Source organism: Apiospora marii (genome assembly GCF_038362585.1).
Source record: "Apiospora marii strain CBS 49790 chromosome Unknown utg000013l_segment0_segment0, whole genome shotgun sequence".
NCBI classification, from domain to species: domain Eukaryota; kingdom Fungi; phylum Ascomycota; class Sordariomycetes; order Amphisphaeriales; family Apiosporaceae; genus Apiospora; species Apiospora marii.
The window spans coordinates 3,307,690-3,329,210 of record NW_027117384.1 but is presented as its reverse complement, the minus strand read 5'-3'; the positions used below and the strand labels follow the sequence as shown (position 1 = coordinate 3,329,210).

Below are 21,521 nucleotides of genomic sequence, written 5' to 3'. Positions count from 1 at the left end.
GTTGTTGCTGTGATTGTTGTCTGAAGACTAGGTATAATGAATCTCTATTCTAGAAACAACATCGCAAACCACTGGCGGGACTGCCACGACCTTTTATGCTGCCGGACAGTCACGGCGACCTGACAAATCGGCAGCCCCGGGAACGTTGAGTTTGAGAATTTTAGCTTGGGTACGGGGAGGAAGGTCCATCGATGACGTTCGGCTTCTGCTGCTTCCATTGCTTCGATAGAATTCCGAGCAGGGCCGAAATTGGGGCTGGGTTGCTGGAGTGAAAAAGTGGCAATCCCGCCTTCACCGTCGTCAGAAAACAGAGATTCATCTTAGATAGAAAAGATAAAAGTAGATCTCAGGCGAGATGGGGACGTCATGCAAAGTGGGATTCTCCACCCGTATTGGACACGACCGGCAGTGGGCACGCTGCACGCGGTTTTCTTCCGCACCGGCAGTTGCCGTTGGACGTTGCCGGTCGCTAAAGCGCTGGACGATGGACTGCTGAAGACCAATGCAGTTACCGCCTGTACTACAAGTAGCTGCATCGGGCAAGCCTAGCCTGCTAGCTTCCAGCTGCCCTACTGTAATCTAAGTAGCTGCAAGCGAGCTGGCCTGTCAGTGTCCTGGGGCTAGCTAGCCTGGCTGCCCGAGACGTTGCTATCTGTTGCTGACACAAGCAAAGAAAAAATAGCTAACGCCGCCCGTCGGAGTTTAGCTGTTACCTACCCGTCCCCCTGCCACCGGGCCTGGGCCTGGACCATTTTCACGATAACAAAAGAATGGGATTCCGAAACAAAGATAGCCCCCCTCCCTTTCCGAATATGGCAATTGATTTTTCTCGTCAACGGAAACCCGTGGTTAATAATCCATACTCTGACGGTGATAAGTCCTTGTTCCCGACAGGACCCTTGATTACATGACGCGGAGGAGTTGCGTCAATTGTTCGGCAGCACAGGAGAGCATGAGTCGGACATAACCCACCCCCTGCCCTGTTTACTGATCTTGGCTGGGCCCGTCGGAGTCGCCTCCGTACCCATGCACCCTGGCCTCAATTGAAGCCCAGATTCTTGCCCCCCAACTGACCGCCTAAGTAAGATGCAGGAATGCAGAATAGGCATTGGATGGAATGGGTATTCGAAGGCTCTAGACACTATTCTACCGTCCTTGATTAGCCGTTGCAAGTCGCCTAGGCAGAATATTTTGGTCCTGCGCTACGGGATCCAGCAGAAACCCCACCCCCACCATTCGCAAATCTCCTTGATGCAGGCGGCGCTTACATGCCAAAATCGTTGTACTAACGTATGGATATAAGGGGGATAATGCACGTAAGACTCCATCTGTGGTCACCATTCGGCGGTGGTATTATTCACTGCATCTTATTTTCCGATTGGAAATGGCTATCTATAGTCGGCGATAGAGCGGTCCCAATCATGGAGAGCCTTAGGCGATCACAGGATTTGCGCCAGGCAGCGGACCGACGACCAGAATACGACGCGATGTCATTATGAATCTCCAATGATTCGGTTTAACAATGACCTGCCATAGTTTGCGACGACCCGATTCATCGGCCATAATCACGACGCCATCAACGAATAGGAACAGTAAGCAGTTTAATCATCATTCCTATTCTTATCCAGTCATCAACATGCATCAATCATGAAACCACACCACTGCTACCACTCTCCATGTGTATCCTATCCAAATCCTCGGCCAGTCTCTTCATACTATCCGTAAGAACCGACGGTGCTTCGTCCACACCCATCCTGTCCTCCTCCTCTCCATCTTCGCTGTCTTCGTCATCACCGACCAAGTCGCCCAGGTCAACCTCCTGGCGGCGACGATCGGACAACACCGACCGCCCACCCGGCAGTCTCACATCAGAAGCCTCGAGCGTTTCGGCGATATCCAACATCAAGACTTCCATCGGGCAGATGTAAGCCACCTGCTTCCGCTCGCTCCAGGCCAGGACGTGCCCGCACAGAGATCCGTTGTGGCGCTCCATGATCCACGCCCCGGAGTCTCCGGGTATACCTAGAGAAAGGCCCGGTATCATGCGCATGTTGGCAGGAGCGAATCCGGGCAAGGCTGCTGGCCCGGCCTTGCCTCCTGTTCTTGGGGCGGCTTTACTGCTGACTTGATACGTGTGACTTGGGGACGCGCGCCCGTAGATCTTTACCGACGTGAGGGCAGGCATGATCAAGCCCGTCTGCATTCCGCTGGTGCGGCCGATGCACTGCACCCTCTAGCCCGGCCAACTTCGACCACGAGGTAATGGCAGTGGGCTGGAGTAAGCCATTCGGCGAGTCCGGCAAGGCTTGGGGTACCCGATTTTGGTCGTGGTCCGGAAGTCTCTCATCTTCAAACGAGAAGAGGGCCCAATCGATCTCGTGGATCAGGCCTTCGGGGTCGTGCCGCCTTCGTATTCCGGAAGAGGCATAGATCTCTCCCAGGCGACAGGTATCCAAATGATCTTCGTCCATGGTATCTTCCGTGGGATAGAAGCCTTCGCCAATGTCATCTAAGGCGGGTTGCGTCACGACGTATCCCTCGCCCAGACCCGGCTCTATGCCGGGTATGTCACCGGGTTCCGCATATTCTTCATCTTCCTCATCGCTCTCGTCGTCGCTAGTCAAGTCTGTGACTGAGTAGTCAGACTCGGTATCAGAAAACTCGCAGGCGAAGTCGTCACCGCTGCTGCTTTCTGATGTATCGGTCTCCTGTAGATAGGTGAAGCTTTGAGACGCTGCACTGCTTCGAACCGGTGGCATGGCTACCTGATCGCTCTTCTGGGTGTGACTTGGTTCAGGGTCGTCCAACATGTGATGCACCGTCATGCCGTAGGGCTTGTCGTCCACCATGATCATGCCACCAAAGCTGACTGGAGGGAGATGACGGTCGCCGATCCAGGCCCCAATGCTGGCTCCATTGTGGGGCCGCTCCTGGTAGTCGGGATTGGCCGCCTCCACTTCTCCCTCTCCCATCTCGGATCCGGCTTCGTCGCTCTTGGCCATGCTTCTGGTTACGCCGCCTTTCCTAGAGCGAAGCATCGAGCCCCGACACACTTTGAGCCCAAACCCGGTGGATCCATCAAATAGCACGCCGAGTTTCTTCTTCAGGATAGAGCGGACCTTGCTGACTGATGTGCAGACGACGAGGACCGTGGGTGTAATCTCCTGGGGAGACTCGCCGATAGACTCGAGCGAGATCTCGACGGACTCGGGGTTCTTGCGGTAGAAGTGCTTCAGTGCCATGTTGATTTGCGGCATGATCATATCATTCCATTGATTGACAGCGTCAGGCGGCAGAGCAATCTGGGGATAGAGGCGCGCTTTGGATGTCTTGGGTTTCTCGGAAGGGGGCGCAACCTCGGCTGTCTGGGTCGGCCCGGGAATAGTACGACTCTTGCTCTGGCTTGGGGGCGCTTCACTCAAACTTGAACCACGTTTCCCCAGATCTGAACCGAATGCTGGTCGCGTAACAGGGAATGGCTCAAACTTGCGTTCAGCCAGGAGAGGGGTAGCGGGGGAACGGGCCTTGGTGTCCCCCTTTGACGGGCCAGCGAGAGATGAGACGGATACCGCGAGCGAGGGTTGGCGCTCACGCGGAGTGAGCGGCACATCCCCAATGTCGGCACTGATCCTGTCGTCAAGGCCACTAACACCATCAAGAATGGAGCAGGCCTCTAGGTAGCGACTGGCTCGGACCTGAACCTGGCTCAGAATCTCGTCGCCGGCGCCCGGTCGCATCAGTTCTTGGTCGACGGCGTTCCAACAGGCCTGCACCGCCTTCATGTAGAGCGTGCCACATCTAATGGCTAGCTGCTCGAGGACAGACTCGGGAATGCTTGGTGAGTTTGGGCTTGGGACCAAGTTCTCAAGTTTGGTCCACAGGCCAATAGAGACCAGCAGCATAGCGAGGGAGTAGAGGTCGAGGGTCTTGGTATCTCTGGAGCTAGACAAGGGTGACTGGGGAGTTGTTCGTGGGTCTAGGGGGTGTCGGTAGAGGGTGGTTTCCACCGAAGCCGGTAATGCCGGGCCGTCCTCGGGGAACAGGTCGAAGCTGGACACAAGGGGCTTTCGGACATCGACCTCTGCCGCTTCCATACTATGTTCACTGCCAACTGGGCTGCAGAACGATATCGTTGAATCCAGCAGGTTCCCGTGGGTGATACCCCGTGCATGCATATCAAAGATGGTATTGGCAAGGTTGTGAGCCAGACGGAACTTGGCCTCTAAGCGAGGCTCGAAGTCGGGACGCGACAATAGCTCGCTCAAGGTACACAGATTGTCAATGGGGTTCTGCGTCAGGTTCTCGAAAGTGACTGGGCTGAAGTTGGCGGGGAATTGGTAGACGAGGCCCAGTCTCGAGTTCTCCATGTCCTCGTAGTAGCCAAGCAACATGGGCAAACCAGACCAGGCGCCGGGAGCCCTGGACGACTCGGTCTGAAGGCCTTCGCTGAGCTTCTCGAAGCGGGACATGGAAGGCATGATGCCCGTCGTTGAGTAGATGGGATCGAATTGAGCAAACTCGAGTAAAAGTGGCGACCATCCCTGGCGTCCGCGGCGCACGTCCGCAAACGCCTGCTTCCCCATGAAGACGATCTCCTGGGAGCGACGTTCCGAGGTGACGGGCGAGGCCAGTGGAACAGCCTGCATGGTCTGGATGTTGGTCAGTGTCTGCGGATCTATCTGCTGAGGCGTCTGGATGCGCGTTGAGCCGAATGGCCGCATTTCCTCAAGCGAAGCCTGCGACTTGGTCAATCTGCCCATCCTGCTCGAAGACGTGGCGGACGACCTGGTCCTGGATAGATCATGGAGGGTGTCGATAGAAGCTGTGAGGTCCTTGATCAGGTCTTCGAACCGCGTCTTGTCCCAAACGACTATGGGGATCTTCTTGTCGCCCGTGGGCCTCTCAGGCTCCTTTTCCCCTATCCGGCGCTTGGAGCTCAGCCATAGGGGTTCGGCCTCTGCCAAAATGTCCTTAATAGTTGACATGATACTGCCGACCAAGTCGCTGAGCCCGGCCTTGGAGAGGGACTCGTCGATCTCGGCCGACTGGTTGGAGGGGTCGCTCCATTCCAGCCCCCAGCTCACGAGGCGGTCCTTCTGTATCTTGAGCTTGCGGTGCAGAGCTTTGATCTCTGGGTCCTCGGAGGATGGCTCTTTGACGAAGTCGGATGACTTCTTAGTGTCGTTATAGAGCCGGCTGAGCCGCCTCTGGAATGGCAGCTGGAAGCCACCCAGGGGTAAATATGACTCCATGTTGGGCGACGGTCTTCTCTCAGACTAGTTGACCTATGGTGTTAGAATGAGGCCCCCGTATGTCCGAACCGTTCACGACAGTGGGGTAGCTGTCAGCGGAACAATTGATTGCCGATGCAGTCAATGGCTGGTCGGCAATAAGATGTCTGGCCACGAAGTATTTGGTATTTAAGTGATGAGCATATCGCCAGCAATTTGAGCCGTGATATACTGAGTGATCGTCCGAGTAAGGCTGGAGTTTGATGCCAAGATGCTGAAATTGTGGTCACCAAAAGTTGATGGCGGGGATGGTGTGCTGTTATTAGTGTCTAGGCGGGGTCCAGCCTCCAGTCAGTCAGGTTAGGCCCAGAATGGGGGAGGAGACGGTGGTACGTCGGATTACAAGGTTGATATCCCGAAATAGCGACAGCTGCGTACAGCGAAAAAGAAAGGCAGAATACAATACATAGACGACTATGCAGTCTCAGTATGTCATTTTCCAGAAGGATGGAAAGATGCTGAGGTGAAGTCGACGATCTCTTGTGGTGATTGAGCTGAGGTAGAAAAGAATATGGCTGCCTTCGCTGGCGCGCGACGCCTCGAGGGGTCCACGGACGCTGTGCAGAGCAATCAATTTCGTTGCCTAAGGTCAAGTAGAGTGCCAAAGTGCCCAGTCAGCTTTTAATGTGGAGCACATAGATCTACCACACAGCGAGCCTCTCTTTTCTTACCCACCTCCAAGCACCAAGTAAGATCGGATGACGGTCTGCTAGCGGCTCCCCTCGGCGGTCTTAGCACCTACAGTAAGGAGCAACCCTGCTGCCGGGACCGAAACTCGTTGCCTAGAATTGGAATATGGGCTATTTTGGCGAGTGGTGCAGGCGCTTTTGCTTGGTAACAAACTGGGTGAGGGGGGGACAAACGAAGGCTGTATGTGGCTGACCAGCCAGAACTAGGTGGCTGAATAGCGACGACGCTCGGGCCATCGTGTCCCTCTACCCTGTTGAACGCCACAGCCAGGCAGACCTCTGGCAATGGGAGATCGGCGACAACAAGATTCCCGCTTCAGAGATGGCAACACCAGCTTCACCTTGAGACGCGTTGAATTCGGGCCAGCCAGATTATCCTATAACTCACATATTCTTTTACCATTTTCGCACATTTCCCAGCGCCACAGATGGTGCCGTTCGAGAGCAAGGTTTCCTTAAACCTACGGCCTTCGCGGATCGGCCCTACTGCTGCCCCAAGCTTATTGAGCTAGGGAAATATGTGCATTGGGAATTAGGCATCCGTTTTTCATCGGGCTGTTGGCGGCACCGCGAGACCCAGGCTGCCAACTTTGTTTTCTGCACATTCAAGCATTGTCCGAGTAAGTGAGTGCAAGACTCGTAACGACGGTTCTGCATACGAACGCCTCCTTGTTTGGGCCTCACTGATTATATCGTCTTCTTTCTTTCATGGTCATACCGACTCAGGCTAAGATGCTTGGATTTGAAGTTGTTCCATATCACTTGTTCCTGGTCAGGAGCCCCGTACGACGAGCAATCACTCTGGATTTCATAGATCTTGGGCATTGTCTATGCCACATTCGCTATCAACTGCAGTTTTGATACATCAGGAGCAATCGTTCATATCACTTCAGAAACCCATCCACCGACTGCAGGGTGGTGTAGTCCTGGTCAAGCCCATGAACATCGAACCCCTCTCTACACCAATATATGCTCCAGCTCCGCTTCCGTACATGATGTCGCCAGCCGCCGAGTCTGACAAGTGTCAAGCTCCTTCCTTTCTTCGGGTACATGAAGCGGTTCCCACCCGCTGATGTCTACCATCTTGCCTTGGAAATAGGCGAGATACGCTGTGTAACGGTCCCTAAGTGGTTGCCTAATCGAGGACATATCCAGCGTATTTACAGGTCCCTTTTTGGGGCTATTTCTCTTAGCCCTGCACGTCTCGTATGCCGTATTGTTCTCCTGTTACAGCGCAACTTTGAGTTACAGCAGTGTCTTCCAAGGTGACAACCCAAGCTTGAGGAGTTGGAACCGTGTGATCAAACTGCTCGGCAAAGAAAGAACACCACAATCTGGGAGTTTGGGCACGGAGCCGGTCCATCAGAAACGGAGGTGTACCCACCTTCTCCCTGCAATGGAGAACGACCCCTGGCTGTGCCCGCCAATAGGGTCCCTAAAGCGTCGTCTAAGTTTGAGTTATTCTGCTGCCTTAGGGGTGGGGCCCTCCAATGCGCCGGTTCCGAGCCGCTAGAGGCCCTCTTGCGCTGCACGTCTGAAAAGTCCTCTACAAGTTCCATTCAAAAGCGATGAGGGGCTGAGCAATGTATCGTGGGTGGCCCTCAAGGGCACCCCAGTGATTATATAAGGGTGACATAGACTATCACAAGATGCGTGCTCTATCTAATATCCCAGACCTCGTCAGTTGCCAAGCAGGTATCACCAATGGCACCCGGAGCACCTTTGGCCCCATGATACAGTATTACCACCATTCACAGAAATAGGCAAAACTATAATGCTTATGGATGTTCCTAGTATGTGCGGCCATATTATGTATTTTTAGGATGTATGTTGGCCTGTTCTTGGCAGCCGCTGGCGTTTAGGCTTCTTGGTCTGTTCTTGATGCGCGTGTAGCGTCAACTACCCCTGAAATGGCGACACTACTTGAACGCAATCACCAAAAAAGATCCGTTCAGTTGTCGGACATCACATTCACACTAGTTAATGGGGTCGTATAGAGTACCGAAATAGGTTTGCATATGATAAGCGCCGACACCAATTCCCACTATGTACCAATGAAGCAACCCATATTCGCCCATGCCAAAAGCAATATATCGTCGTCTATTTCCATACACGAATCATGCAGTCCAAAGAACCACTTAACCCGTCTATGCCCGTCAAGCGACCTATTAATCTGTAACTACCCGGAGCAGAGACCGTATCGACTCAGCTCCGGCCTAAGGATCACACCTTACCTCCATAGCTTACCGAGTAAGCCTCCTTTCCTCTTGGGAGCAACGGTACCAGCCTGATCTCTACCAGCCTTAGATTTCAATGCCGTAGCCAATACTCCAACCTGATACTTAGGCTTATACGGCTCCAGGATGCCTCGGCGATGGTGCTTATCGAACTTCTTGGTCGCATCCGTGCCAGCGACCCCACGCATTACTGTTCAAGTACAAGTAGGTCAGCAACTCAGGCAGCAAAAAGGAACACTTGGGAATCAGCGAAGTTGAAAGAAGAGGGCTAGGCAACCGACCTTTGGCTCCCCCTGGATGCTGATGCTGGAACTCCGTTACATCGTAAACATCGCTGCCTACGATAATCCAGAGGTTCGTTTCCGAATTGTGCTCCGTCACTTCCTGTGCCGTATATGATTTAGGCACCCGTTTTGCGCTCACGTCAGTCTTGATTGGGTTTGCAGTTCCGTGACCGTCGGGGAATTCGTTCTCAGAACCGGCGACCGAGCTGGGGTTATCCGGCTGAGCTCCGTCTAAGTCCTCAGACTCGGAGGACTCTGGTTTTTGAGATGCGTAGTTTGCTAATGTCTTGGGAAGTAATAGGGCACTCGAGGACACATGAGTAGCTGAGGACATGTCTGTTGCGTGGGACTTAGCCAACGGCAATGAGGTACTGTCAAAGTTTCGGATCTCGTTCCATGTACTCAGTCCCCAGGAAAGTTCTTGTGGTACTATAACTTTGTTGATCCGCCATGGCACTTTCTATTGGACCCCCCGAAGTCAAGACCTCAAGGACCGTCTTGTGACCACATAACCAGCCAGCACATGAATTTGCTGCAACAATGCGCATCTCTGAGCGGGCACCCCCCATATCTCCAAGAAGAAACCGAGCCGAGGCATACCTCTCATTGGAGCGTGGTGGCAGCACACCCCTGGGCATTCCCCGCATCCAGTGATCAGCCTGCTTGGCGATCTGACGGCGGTCGCATCATACTTCTGATGGTCTGCCAATGTAGCGAGGGAAGAACGCAGCGCGTATGTGTACACGTATGCAACTCAAATCTTCGACCTAGCCGGGTGCAGTCAATGATGCCTTGGCTTTCTATAAAGAATATGACAGCAACCAATCTACGCAAAGACGGGATGGTGAACCTGGAGGGTGTTCGACTTGGAGGAAAATACTGAAAGACATTTGATGATGAGTTGGTATTGAAAAGCGAAAGGATAAACTCCAACATGCAAGTAATACTATACGTGTCAAAATAGCAGACAACGTCAACCTAGACGTCTCAAGCAAGTTGGCCCAAGCCATCATTCCCACCGAGCCCCTCGCTGATCCCCTCGCCGATGCCCTCTTTCAGCCCCTCGTTGAGCCCCTGCAGCGTGTCATTCAAGATCCCCGTAATATTCAACCTGTCAATAAACCCCCCGAGCCCACCCTGCCCAAGCAATCCCCCACCGCTGCCACCTTCACCAGCCCCTTCCTCACCACCACCACCACCCGACGTCGACCCCCCGCCCCCGCCGCCGTCCGGGTTCAAGTCCGGAAACACCGACGGCAGCAGCGGCGTCGTCAAATTGAACCCCTTCAACAACTTCTCCAACGAACTCTGCAGCCCCTCCCCGAGCGCCTGCCCCGCGACCCCCAACAGCCCGTCAAGCGAAACCGTCGCGTTCCGCCCCGCGACGCTATCCGCCACGTCCCCCAGCAGCTGCGCGACCGGCACGTCCGTCATCAGCAACATGTTGTTGAGCACGTGCTCCAGGTAACTGATGCGCCGCCCGTCGACCTCGGTCCTATTGCCCCGCACCCCCAGCGTCAGCTTCCCCGACGCCAGGGCGTCGCCCTGGCTGCTGAGCACGCCGCCAAAGTTCTCGAGCAGGGCCGGGATGTACAGCTGCCCCCGGAACGGCAGCGAGTGGTTCCCGGGCGGCAGGACGACGTCGAAGATGGTGGCGGTGCCGAGCAAGATTTCTTTGTCGCCGGCCAGGATGTCGAGGGTGATGTTGCCGAGGTCCATGGTCAGGATGGACCAGTTGGGCAGCGTGAAGTTGCCGACGATGTTGGTGCCGTCGGCCTGCGGTGGAAGAATGAGCTTGATGGCGTCGAGGCGCACCCCGGCCAGCTTGCGCAGCCCCGCGAGCGGCACCGTCTTGGCGAGGCGGATGGGCATCTTGAGGGCGCCAAGGTGGGCCGTCGTGGCGCCCTGGACGCTGAGCGCCGTCGCGTCGTCGACGAAGGTCCGGTTCAGCCAGCTGTCGAGCTCCGTGTGGTTGGACACGCGCAGCATCTGGTCCGTGACGGTGATGTCGGTGTTGCCCGACAGGGTCATGGCCTTCATGTCCAGGGACAGGTACGGGGAGAAGGCGCCTGCGGTCTCCGGGTTGTACATGTACAGGCTGAACTCGTCCAGGCCCACGCTGAGGCCCTTGGGCACGTTGAGCGAGGTCGTGAGCGAGACCTGCACGAGGTCGCTGCTCACGGCCTTCAGCGTCGCGTTTTTGATGGGCAGATCCGTGTCATCCACTATGCGCTGGGCGAGGGCGGGTATGATTTTGAGGAAGCTGCAAATCGCTTGTCAGAGTTCGGTTCTTCAAATGAGATGAAGGTGACAGAGTGATAGTACTTACAGCACCGGTAGCATGATCGCCAAGAAGATGATGATTGCGAGCACGTAGCAACACCAGAATCGGGCGAAATGGCGTTTGACCTTGGCCCTTTTTCCGGCCGGCGGGGGCTTCGCATAGGCCTTTTCGGGGTGATCCGGATCATCGTCGCTGTCTCTGGTCATCGCCGGCGTTATCATACTAGGACCCGTCTTCTGGTAGGGAGCGTCGTCCTTCGAGGTAGCTTTGCCAATACCACCCATATGGCCCTTGCGGAAGGGAGTGGTGCTGTACATGTTGGTGTCTCGTGTGTGTTGCCAAGGAGAACCATCGTTGGGTCGTTCCCAGCCAGCCATCACTACTTAGGGGAGTCAATATGTTGGATAGAGCCAGAGAAAGGGGCCAACTAGTGTTTCAAGCAATTTGGGGGCGTTGCTAAGCACTTTGTCAACGGATATGCTAAAGGGCGACGGCCAAACTCTACTCGGGATGAGGCTTGACTCGGTGAAGCGAGGAGCCAGGAGCGCGTGAGCGTTTCCCACATCTGAGGAAATGAATCGTTGTTGGTCGGAGAATACTCATCCTTCTTCATCTAAATCATATACCTACAAGCTGCCGCATTCTCCCATCAAGCATTGCGTGCCATGGTTCGGCCCATAGAGGTCAACAGGGAGCCACAAATGAAGCATCTCGGCGCCTAACCCCACCATTTCGCCAAGGGGGTGTACTGCAGGCGATGGAGGTGATTCTGGTGTTGGGGTGCGGCGTGGTACAACATACCAGAGATGACCAGTAGGGCCAAGTAGGAGGCCTGGCCGCTTAAACGGGCGGTTATTGGGTGTGCCTCCCCATTAATGCAACATGAATATGTCCATCTAGCTTCTCCTCTTCTCCATGAAGATCAATCGGCACGAGCCCTGGATTTGAGCAAGGTCGTTGTGTCTATATTGAGGCGTGATGGAGTAGATGGGCTGCCAATGCGACCACGATGTTGTATGCTGCAACCCGGGTAACCCACATGTGCCTCTGCCGCGATAACCACACAAGCTCCAGAGGCCCATTGTAGGAATATCATGCATGGAATTGACATAGGCTAAGATCGGAGATGTTAGCGAGCCAATGGACGTGCCTGGGCCGACACCCTTCAGGGCATCTCCAAGGTCTTCCCCACACTTACCCCAGCCGAGGGATTTCATTACTGGGCTGGTTGGGGAATACTACTCCGACGTGCTGGATAGATGATTGGGCTTTTGGCATCGCGAAGCCATTCAAAATCGGGAGGGGGTAGGCTTCACACCCTTTATGCGTATTACTCCTCTAGTGAACACCTCGGACGCCGAGGCAGTAGTGCTTTTGGGCTTGGAGAACCTCTGCCGAGGCCTCGACGCGACGGCGGATGTCTCCACTGCGGGAGCTTGCAACGCATGCACGATTCTAGTAAGAGCTCCGCACTGGACGTCGCAGGGATACAACCCGGGCCCGAAGAGACGGAGCCGATCAGGAAGTCACGTTTGTGCATCAACTGGCAAGTCAGCAGGTAGCTCAACCACCCAGTGCAATGCCAATCCTGGCAAAGATCTACATTCCATCCTCGGGATGAACCTTCGCAGTCCCAACCGAGGCGATGTTGGAGTTGAAGGTTGCGTAAATATCATAGCGTAAGCAACGATATTGAGGGCCGAAAGCACTTATCTAGGCGGCGACTACTGTTTATGCATCACACGTTTTGGAGGATTTCAATTTACCACATTCAGAATCTTGCCTCTCTCTATTCTCGTGCAAGCATACTCGACGAAAATGGCGTCCCAATCCACCACCATGGACCCCTCCTCCCCAGACCTGAACGAGAAATCCGGGATCCCGTCCTCCTTCACCCAGCCCGCCTACCTGCGCCCCGACTTCGTCCCCCGCCACCTCAACAAGATCTCCCGGGAAGCCATCATCCTCGGCGGCGGCGCCGTGGCCATCCTGCTCCAAGTCGCCAACCCGGCCGTCGGCGCCGGCGTCCACGAGCACAGCAACTTCGCCCACCGCGTCCCGGACCGCCTGCGCTCCACCATGACCTACATCTACTGCATGTCCTTCGGCACCCCGCCGGAAAAACAACGGCTGGCCGACATGATCACGCGCGTCCACGCGAACGTCCGCGGCGTCCTGACCGAGCCATCGGGGCCCGACCAAGAAGGTCAAGAATACAGCGCCCTGGACCCGCACCTCCAGCTCTGGGTCGCGGCCACGCTCTACGCGACCGCCATCGACGTCTACCAGCGCGCCTTCGGCCCGTCCGCCATCGCCGACGAGGCCGAGCACGAGCGCATCTACGCCGAGTACGCCGTGCTCGCCTGCGCGCTGCAGGTGCCGCCCGACCTGTGGCCGCGGACCCGCGCCGACTTCTGGCGGTACTGGGACCGCGAGGTCGAGGAACGGCTCGTCGTCACGAGCCACGCGCGCGCCGTGGCGCGGGACCTGCTCTCGCTGAAACATGCGCCCTGGTATTTGAGGTTGTTCCTGCCGGCGGTCCGGGTCGTGACGGCGGAGTGGCTGCCGCCGCGGCTGCGCGAGGAGTATGGGCTCCGGCGGCACCGCGTGGCGTATCGGCTGCTGGAGATGACGGTGCGGGCCATCTACCCGGCGCTGCCCACCAAGTTTAGGACGTGGCCGGTGAGGTTCTATCTGGGGGACATGAGGAGGAGGATGGCGAAGAATCATGCAGTCGTGGGAAAAGAGGCATAGCTAAGTTGAGCTGGGGCTCTGGTTCTGTTCCTTGTAGTGTTTATGAGCGGTCTTTGGAATGTGGCATGCACTTGATAGTAACAGGTGGAGCTGGGTCGTGAGCAAAGTCACATAGGAATAATGTGGATCAGATATGTGGTGAGAAATGATTCGCAGCGTTATCACTAAGTTGTCCTAGTACTTACCCTGGTAAAATCAGACTTCGTAGAAACCCATCCACGGTGTGCGTTGATGTAGCTCATCCTCTCCTAGTTCTCCCAAAACGATGTTTCATCAGGGGGTGTTTAATGGTAATGAGTAGCAGCACTGCGTGGCGGATTTCGTATCATGAATAAGGTAGCCAATGGGTTATGGGAAGCCAGGCTGGACGCTTACGCTTGCGTTGGGAACACGGGGAAGAATATTACTCGCCCGACACGACTAGGGTCATGAGGCCCCTTTTTAATGAAAATAGTATCGCTACGGCACGCAGGTCTTTTAGAGGCACCTGCCACTTGGCGCCGGACAGCCCCCAAGCAGCACGCCCCGATCCCGCTGGACCAATCGGTTTGGTCCCCTGAACAGATCGATCTCATCGCGGTCATATTGTGAGATCGAGACGCAAGGGAGTGGGGGGTAGTGGTGCTGCTGCATTACCCGCGTACCCGGTTACGACCTCGATGGCCCCTATGTTGTGCGCCTGCATGACACGTATGTATATGTAACCTTACGGGGTCGGTCCTATATGTTTGGGGGTCATATCCGCGAGTGCCGGGCCCATACCCTGCAGATGTTTGGCATCAAACAGTATCCACGGTGCCAGGCTGCTCTGTTTCCGTCCCTTCTGCAGAAACAATAGATGCCTAATTAACACTTCCTCGCGTCCCATTGGTATCAAGCAGCCAGCTAGACGGCCCGAAGGACCACAGCTGAGAGCCCATCACTCATGTGATTCAAGGGATTACGAGTCGGTGTGCTACACAAGTGGAGATTATATGCTGACTGATAGGTCTGGAGCTTTCCATATTTGCCATTTTACAAGATGAGGCTATCGTGTCCCCTCATAAGAAGGCCGTCTCAGAAGAAAAAAGCGCCGATTCGTGACTCAACCCCCAGGCTTTCATCTCGGGTTGGTTTCTCTCCCATCCAGTCAAAAGCAGCAGGGCTTTCATCAATCTAAGATGACAGCGGCTCTTGACGTTTCCGCGCGACATGGCGGGATAGTAGACAGATGGTTGGCCCAGCCACATACCACAAGCACCGCATCCAGGAGCAAGTCAGCATTCGGAGTTGGCAGCTGGGGACCTGCGCGGCGCTGTGTCTGTGTCCTACTACACACAGCTGGCCGACCAAAAGAGTGAAGCGAGGAAAAGCAAAGAGCGACGACAGAGCCGCATTACGGACGCAAGCCACCAGATCAGAGAGTCTGATTGGTCCATCGGTTCTTGGCCCGTACTGTCTGTACGATTGGGCCTGTCGTGGCCAGGGAGGCCGTCAGCCCTGTCGGTACGCTAAAGTTAGTACTTTGCAGGCGCCCCCTTCAGAGGAAAAGCGCCACATGGAGCTCTTCTGGAACGCCCGCGTCCGCAGATGCATCCACCTGGAGTTCAGGCCTGATCCTGGAAGAACAAGAACACAAGAACTCGTCCAATACAGTAACCCGAGCCCCGTCATCACAAAAAAAGAATATTCTTTTTTGCGTCAAAGGCAAACTATTTCTTAATCACCCGACGCCTCCCCATCATTCAATTCTCTCCCCCGATACCGGGCCATTGTGATATCTACGTCAGACGTGATACGATTGACGACAGGCCTTCTGGGTAGATCTGGTGGGGGTCATGTCTCTTACCGGCAACACGATCCTGCAGGATGGCCTGCAGAGCACTGGAAAATTTCTCCCGCCACCATGCTTGCTTACTTTGACAATGGGGGGTTTTTCGACCGGGCTGCGTAAGTGTCGAACCACGGCGCGGCGATCATTACCCTTGTCGGCTCTCAACGCCATTCTTCGGTACGACCCTGCAGGGTTGAAAGAACAAAAAGAAAAAGAAAAAAGTCGAGGACCGGGCTGATGAGCACGATGACCAAGCAACCGCCGAGCGGAAGAGACGCCCAAGCCACACAGATCATGACATGCCACCGATGGGGACGTCTCACGGCATGCGAGATGCGCATGCAAGATCCTGAGATCCCAGCAGGCTTGTCACAATCGACGTGAACATCATTTTCCCATACCTGATTCTTGGTTTTCGATTCAATTGAAACACAGTTGCGTAATAAACAGCAGAACACACAAGCATTCTCACGATGCGTCATGGGGTGATTTATATGGAAAACAAGAATCGCGTACAAAACGTGGATCAGGTTCGTCAGAGTGAAGATGATGACGGATGGCAGGGCAAGCCACATCTGCCAATCCTGTCTATGGCGTTGTACGAGCTAGCTCTCGTTGCGCATGTCGTCTAAAACATGAAGACAGGTTCGGGTATCGATGCATGTCAAGGCAGAGATAAGCTTAATATGAAATATGAAGAAAGACATGCCATCCCAAGGAAACGGTAGGAAAGCGGCAGCCGGCAACCGGCCACGAGTTGCCATTGCTAACCGTGACCAACGTCGCCGGGGAAGCTCCCAGTGGTCTGGAACCCACCGGCTGGTTGCCGTCTTGCCGCACGTCGCCATGCATACTCGAATAGGAAGGCACGCGGCTCCAGGAAGCTTGGCGTCTGTAGCCCATTGTCGATCAGCAAAGTTGCATTGTGACGACAGCGTCGTATTCACGAGATAGCCATCTGTAGCGCTACCGAGTAATCGTATTCTCCTTCCCTCATCGTCACCATCTGTGATACCACAGCCAGGAAAAGACCCTTACTGCTTGCCTGCCTTACTTCACTCTCGAGGCAAGGGGGGACCTCCGACTGGCCCGTCCAGGCCATAGTGTTTCAGACCCATTAGGCAGCAAGCAGCAATGCAATGTGAATAGCGAAGCTAGAAGCCTGAGACTTGCATCTGCCCCCCAAAATCTCTTTCGCGTTGTGTGGTGTCATCCGATCTCGGTTCTGTACCCAACAATCCATGTACTTATACTCAACAACCCAACCCATAGGTACAGTAAACCTTCTATCCGTTCCTGCAAGGGATCCGCAAATTGTCATGGCTACGTAGCATCAGAAACAGCATGGCCCCAACACGAGCGTGGTAGTGGAAGTGTCTTTGCTGACAGGGTTGGCCTCGCTCGGTTGTCGGGCGTGCGTGCGTACGACGCTTGCTCCTTACGACCCACGACCCAACCCCCTGTTAGTCCAGCCCTGTAAGCCGTCCGCAAACGGCCAAGCTCGCCGATTTTGGGCAACGTGCCATCATATCACTTAGCACGCCACGCACGAAACATGAGGATGGCTGAATGGCAATGTCAGATAGACACACACACGTAATGCTGTGAACGGTCCCTGTCGATCTTCTTCCGCTGGAAGGGTACTTTGGGGCTGACAAGACTTGGCATTAAGATTAGGGTAATCCAATGGTCTAGATGAAGTAGGTAGCATGCGCTCCTTGACGACAGAGTCATCGTTCCTCTATGCGTGTGTAATCCCAAGCCACACAGCTCAGCACCATGGTGCAGGAGCAGAACCCAACGCAAGTAACAAATAAGACAGAGAAAAGAAAATAAGAAGCTCCTCTCCAACCATTCGGCATCCAGTCTAACAAAGTTGATCCATGCTTCTAGTAGGCAAAGAACCCAGCATTGTCCAGCTTGTCCATGAGTTTTTCCTGATGCTTGTCTATTGCAGACGACGTCATGTTAGCTACCCACATACTTGCTCGACTTGTTTAATAATAGTATGGATCATGATTCATGAGTAGGGGTGGGGTGTGGGGGTGAATAAAGATAATAAAAGCCGCCGTACGTACCCAACTTCGTCTTAGCCACCTTCCCATCAATGACCTCGACCACATCACTCGTGACCTCGTCCACAAACTGCCCCGTCTCGTTGGTGGTGCACGTGGCGTGGACCGTGAGCACGAACCGGCCGACCTGGTGGATCGACAGGTTGAAGAAGACGGAGTACTGCCGGCCCCGGCGCGACGAGCTCGAGCTCGTGCTCTGCTGCGGCGGGTTCAGCGACTCGGGGATGTTGGCGTGCGTGGCGCCCTGGAGGATGTCGCCGACGGCGGTCCGCCCGCGCTCTCGATGGTGCAGTGCACGAAGGAGCACTCCATGTCGCTGGGGATGCTCACCACCATCTGCGGCCGCAGCGCGCGGCCGCGCCGTACCACCGAGGGCGGCTGGATCTCGATCACCATTCCCGGCATGGTTCTTCTTCCAAGGCTGGTCCGGAGGGCTTGTGTTTAGGTGATGGTGTGGATGTTGGTTGGGGACAAGGAAAACGACAGTGGCAGTAGTAGTGGCGATAGTGATCGTGACGACGGGGTCTGAGCTGGCTGTTGCTCGATGAGGTGTTGATTGCAATGCTCTGGCAGCATGATCACTCAGTCCAGTCCCGCGACCCAAGACCCTTAATATAGGCCGCTTCTTCTTCCCCAGGTCGGTTGGCTGTTTGGCTGGTTTCACAGAACCACGATATGGTTTGCGCCTTGCCCAAGGTCTATCCCTCAAGAAGTGTGGGATTGGTTTGCTGCTGCTGTTCTTCCCAAACGATTTCCTCTTTCTCGCGCGTCCAGCCTTTCCTTGGAGAGGCCAGCGAGGGACCCGATGGAAGGTATGGGGCCCCGGTGGCGGCGGATCAAGAGTGTTGAAGCAATCGTTGAATACGAGACATGAGGCGTCGTCCTCATCAAAGATTGCTGCAGATGGCTTTTTCCACTGGGCCAACAGATCAGCTTGGTTGCTGTCCAACAGATGCAAACGGGATGCAGACCGTCAGGGGAAGAGAGGAATGAGTGTCTTCAGTTGGGTGGACGTCAGGATCGTAGCTGGACGATACCTTCCTTGTCCTAATAGACAGGTGCGAGGATGGTGTTTCTTCTCAGCCCCGAGTATGCGTATGTATGCGTATGCTCTTGTAAGCCACCGGTAGCGTAGAACCCTGCTCCTGCTTTGCTCTCGCCCCAAGGTTCAGCATGACGAAGAGGTCCGGATATGCGTGACGACAGGTTTAAGAATCATATTGCCAATCTGTAGCAAGGGGTCTGTGGTGCGCGCCATGGCCGTCATCGGTGGTTGCTGGTTGCTGGGTGGCTTGGGGGGGGTGGATGTGCCAGAGTCGTGGTCTAGATGGCACACGACACGATCTGGGAAACCGGGGTGGCCAGGATCTCTGCCGCCAACCTAATCTTCCAGGGTCCGCGGGTACGGTACCTAATACCTACTACAAGACGCATGGGTATGTCAGAACAGGGCTAGAGAGTGTAACACGCGGTAGCAATCGTCGTCCATCGATCCGACAGGTCGCCCGTGGACGGTGGAGAGACAGGGGTCCCGCACCCACCCACTCTCCCTTCCATTAGCAGGGGTGCCCGCCCTTAGCCTCGCCTAGTCGCCCTACGGACCAACCTGGCCAGGGACCGAAGTGAAAGGGTGGTGTTCGTGACGATTACTGATCCGCAAACCCTCCAAAAAGCCATCAAGTTTGACGTCGACCTCGTCTGGAAAACATGAAAATCTCGTGCATGGGTCTCGACTATGGTACTTTTAGTTGCTGATCATCATGCACGTACCTATCTGGCTGAACCCTGGTTTGGTATGACTTCGGAGCATTCTCCGATGGAAACCTCCGATTGGAAATCAACATTGGCATGCTGATGATTTTGGCGGCGTCCATGGTGACTAACATGCATATGTATTGGGCCTCGTGCATGCCACAAGTCGGTACTTGCCGTGCTTCCGTGGGACAGATCGTGTGGTCCCGTCTGCCTGGATAATGCAGGTTCGCGTCTAAGACACGTCGGGTAAGCTGCACTAATCGGCCGTCTTGCCCAAGACGGATGACGACTCCATCCATGTTCGCTTTTTCTTTTCTTTTTCCCCCTTTGATCGAATGCCGGAAAGCAAGATCCACCATGCACCGAAAGCGATGGAACGATCCTGAGCAGAGATTTCATCTCTTGAACGGGTCACTTAGGACCGGGTATTTCCCGAGAAATGGTGGTCTGGCTTGGAAGCAAAAGAGACAGAAGCAATATAGGCGGCATGGGATTGCCGTCGTAAAGACCAGATGTCCATCCGTGGCAGGCGGGAAGCTGAATCGCACATACCTGCTCCGCCACTCAATCCGACAGTGGCGGACGGTTTGGTGCCTAGCCCCAAACGTTCGTCTTGTCATCTAGGGTAGATGGTGTAGCCTTTGATCCAGAGAACGTGAATTGACCCAAAACATGTTTGTCCAGTGCAATGGGACGTGCCGCTGCCTACGCGTCTATGGCGTAGGGCTACCGAATAGGAACTCGGCCAATCAGATCCGGATGATGCTTGTTTTCCCACGGGAGCGCCTCGTCTCACGGGAGGCTGGACCATTTATTCCGGCAGCATGGCGCCCGTCCTGAACGGTTCAGCAAGGCGTGGTACATCGAGTAGCGCGAAATCCACAGGCTAGATACGTGGCCAGCCCCAGTAGGTAATTTGAGGGCAATTGTCGAGATCGATGCACATTTGTCACGAGTAACGAGCGAAGATCGGGGTTCCGTACCGCCAATGGGCTTCTTCGAATTGGAGTGAGACCTTGATGTGCTGGAGGAGGCTAGTCGAAAATGGCATCTGCATGTCTGGTGAAATGCGGTCTAGGCAATGTCATGATACCGCAGTGGGACGACGTTGCTGCTGGTCTGACGGGCCGTAGCGCGGCATCAACGATGGATGTCTCATTCTCCCAGTCGCGTGCCGCCATGCCTGCGTGCATAGTATCATATGACCTGCAGGCATGATGCAAGGCGGGAAGAGGACTCACATTCGGTTGGTATGGCAAGAGAACGGGGAACTAATGCATGGCAGGATCGATAGTAGGATCTCCAAGGCACGTTGGCGGATCAAGGGCAGTCAGTCCGGCCTGTCGGGTCCCATGCCGTCGCTCGGTAGATTCTTGGCTTGGGTCTGGGTCATTCTTATTCTTCACATAGCGTTCATTAGTTGAAGTTGTGTACATGTATGTAGCCGAATCTGGCTCAGCGGCTCAGCGGCTCAGCGGGCCAAATCCACGTCTGAGGCGACTCCGGAAGAGTTCTCGCGGGCCATGTTATACAGGGTTGGTTGAGGCTCCTCCTCCGTGTATCCATTCGCTTCATTCAATCCCTCCTCTTCATCATCTTGTTCGTAAGCTAAGGCTCGGCCCGCGATTAGGCAGGTACCTTTGTCCGTAGCTGCAGACCGTGCCACTCCTTGACCTTCTCTCCGAGGCAGGCGTTGACCATGCGCTGCTGCTTCAGCATGTTGACGCCGCGGAACTTTTCCGAGGTTATCTCGATGCCGTACATGGATCCGCACCCGCCTGAGACGTCCTGCACCTGCAGCTGGGTGGGCGCGAACTCGGCCGTCAGCTGGTCCCAGATGGCCGACTCGGCATCGTCGAGGTAGTCGGGCTTCTCGGGCACGTTGGGTGTTGCGGGCGCAGAGGGAGCGGCAGCAGCGGAGGAATCGGGTGATGTAGAGTACAGTCGTGCATTTATCGACGAGAATTGGCGGAAGGCTGTCAGTCGAGAGGCATTGAATCTTGTGACGGCAGGAACGCGATGCGTCGCAACCTGTGTGCTTCGGGTGAGGGCGCTGGCCAGTTGATTGGTGGCTTGGCTACCAATGCGCCGACATCGTTGACCAAGCATTGTGAATTGGTGAACGATCGGGCCTTGGTATGCTGACAATGGTCCAGGAAAGAATGCGACGGGATCGCCTTATGTTTGTCTGGTCTTGACTGGACGCAATGCGCGGGGGAGAGGAGGGGTCGGTGTTGTGTTTTTTGTCGCAATGTGGTGATGCGCAGTTGCGAACCACTAAAGAATTTCCCGTAAGCTCGCAATCCAACAGCTGCTTGCAGGGAAGGTCGAGTCGAGCT

The 21,521-nt window shown here is 55.1% G+C and overlaps 6 protein-coding genes across 6 annotated transcripts; 2 read left to right on the top strand and 4 right to left on the bottom strand.

Annotated features, from left to right (window-relative positions):
- Nucleotides 1-1,645: 1,645 nt before the first annotated feature.
- On the bottom strand, nt 1,646-5,252 carry PG985_016140 (HET-s/LopB domain-containing protein; the record flags this gene model as incomplete). Its single annotated transcript, XM_066835906.1, has 2 exons — nt 1,646-2,124; nt 2,168-5,252. The coding sequence occupies 2 exons, from the start codon at nt 5,250-5,252 to the stop codon at nt 1,646-1,648; spliced, it is 3,564 nt and encodes a 1,187-aa protein (XP_066677109.1).
- A 2,958-nt stretch (nt 5,253-8,210) lies between these two features.
- PG985_016139 (acyl-CoA dehydrogenase NM domain-like protein) lies at nt 8,211-8,835 on the bottom strand (the record flags this gene model as incomplete). The annotated part of the gene is made up of 2 exons (XM_066835905.1): nt 8,211-8,407; nt 8,499-8,835. 2 exons carry the CDS (start codon nt 8,833-8,835, stop codon nt 8,211-8,213), a joined length of 534 nt encoding a protein of 177 aa, XP_066677108.1.
- Nucleotides 8,836-9,488: 653 nt separating this feature from the next.
- On the bottom strand, nt 9,489-11,102 carry PG985_016138 (uncharacterized protein; the record flags this gene model as incomplete). The annotated part of the gene is made up of 2 exons (XM_066835904.1): nt 9,489-10,764; nt 10,831-11,102. The coding sequence occupies 2 exons, from the start codon at nt 11,100-11,102 to the stop codon at nt 9,489-9,491; spliced, it is 1,548 nt and encodes a 515-aa protein (XP_066677107.1).
- A 1,501-nt stretch (nt 11,103-12,603) lies between these two features.
- On the top strand, nt 12,604-13,539 carry PG985_016137 (uncharacterized protein; the record flags this gene model as incomplete). The annotated part of the gene is made up of 1 exon (XM_066835903.1): nt 12,604-13,539. One exon carries the CDS (start codon nt 12,604-12,606, stop codon nt 13,537-13,539), a length of 936 nt encoding a protein of 311 aa, XP_066677106.1.
- Nucleotides 13,540-17,367: 3,828 nt separating this feature from the next.
- Nucleotides 17,368-17,872, top strand: PG985_016136 (uncharacterized protein; the record flags this gene model as incomplete). The annotated part of the gene is made up of 2 exons (XM_066835902.1): nt 17,368-17,378; nt 17,446-17,872. 2 exons carry the CDS (start codon nt 17,368-17,370, stop codon nt 17,870-17,872), a joined length of 438 nt encoding a protein of 145 aa, XP_066677105.1.
- Nucleotides 17,873-20,808: 2,936 nt separating this feature from the next.
- On the bottom strand, nt 20,809-21,291 carry PG985_016135 (BolA-like protein 3; the record flags this gene model as incomplete). Its single annotated transcript, XM_066835901.1, has 1 exon — nt 20,809-21,291. One exon carries the CDS (start codon nt 21,289-21,291, stop codon nt 20,809-20,811), a length of 483 nt encoding a protein of 160 aa, XP_066677104.1.
- Between the last annotated feature and the right edge of the window lie 230 nt (nt 21,292-21,521).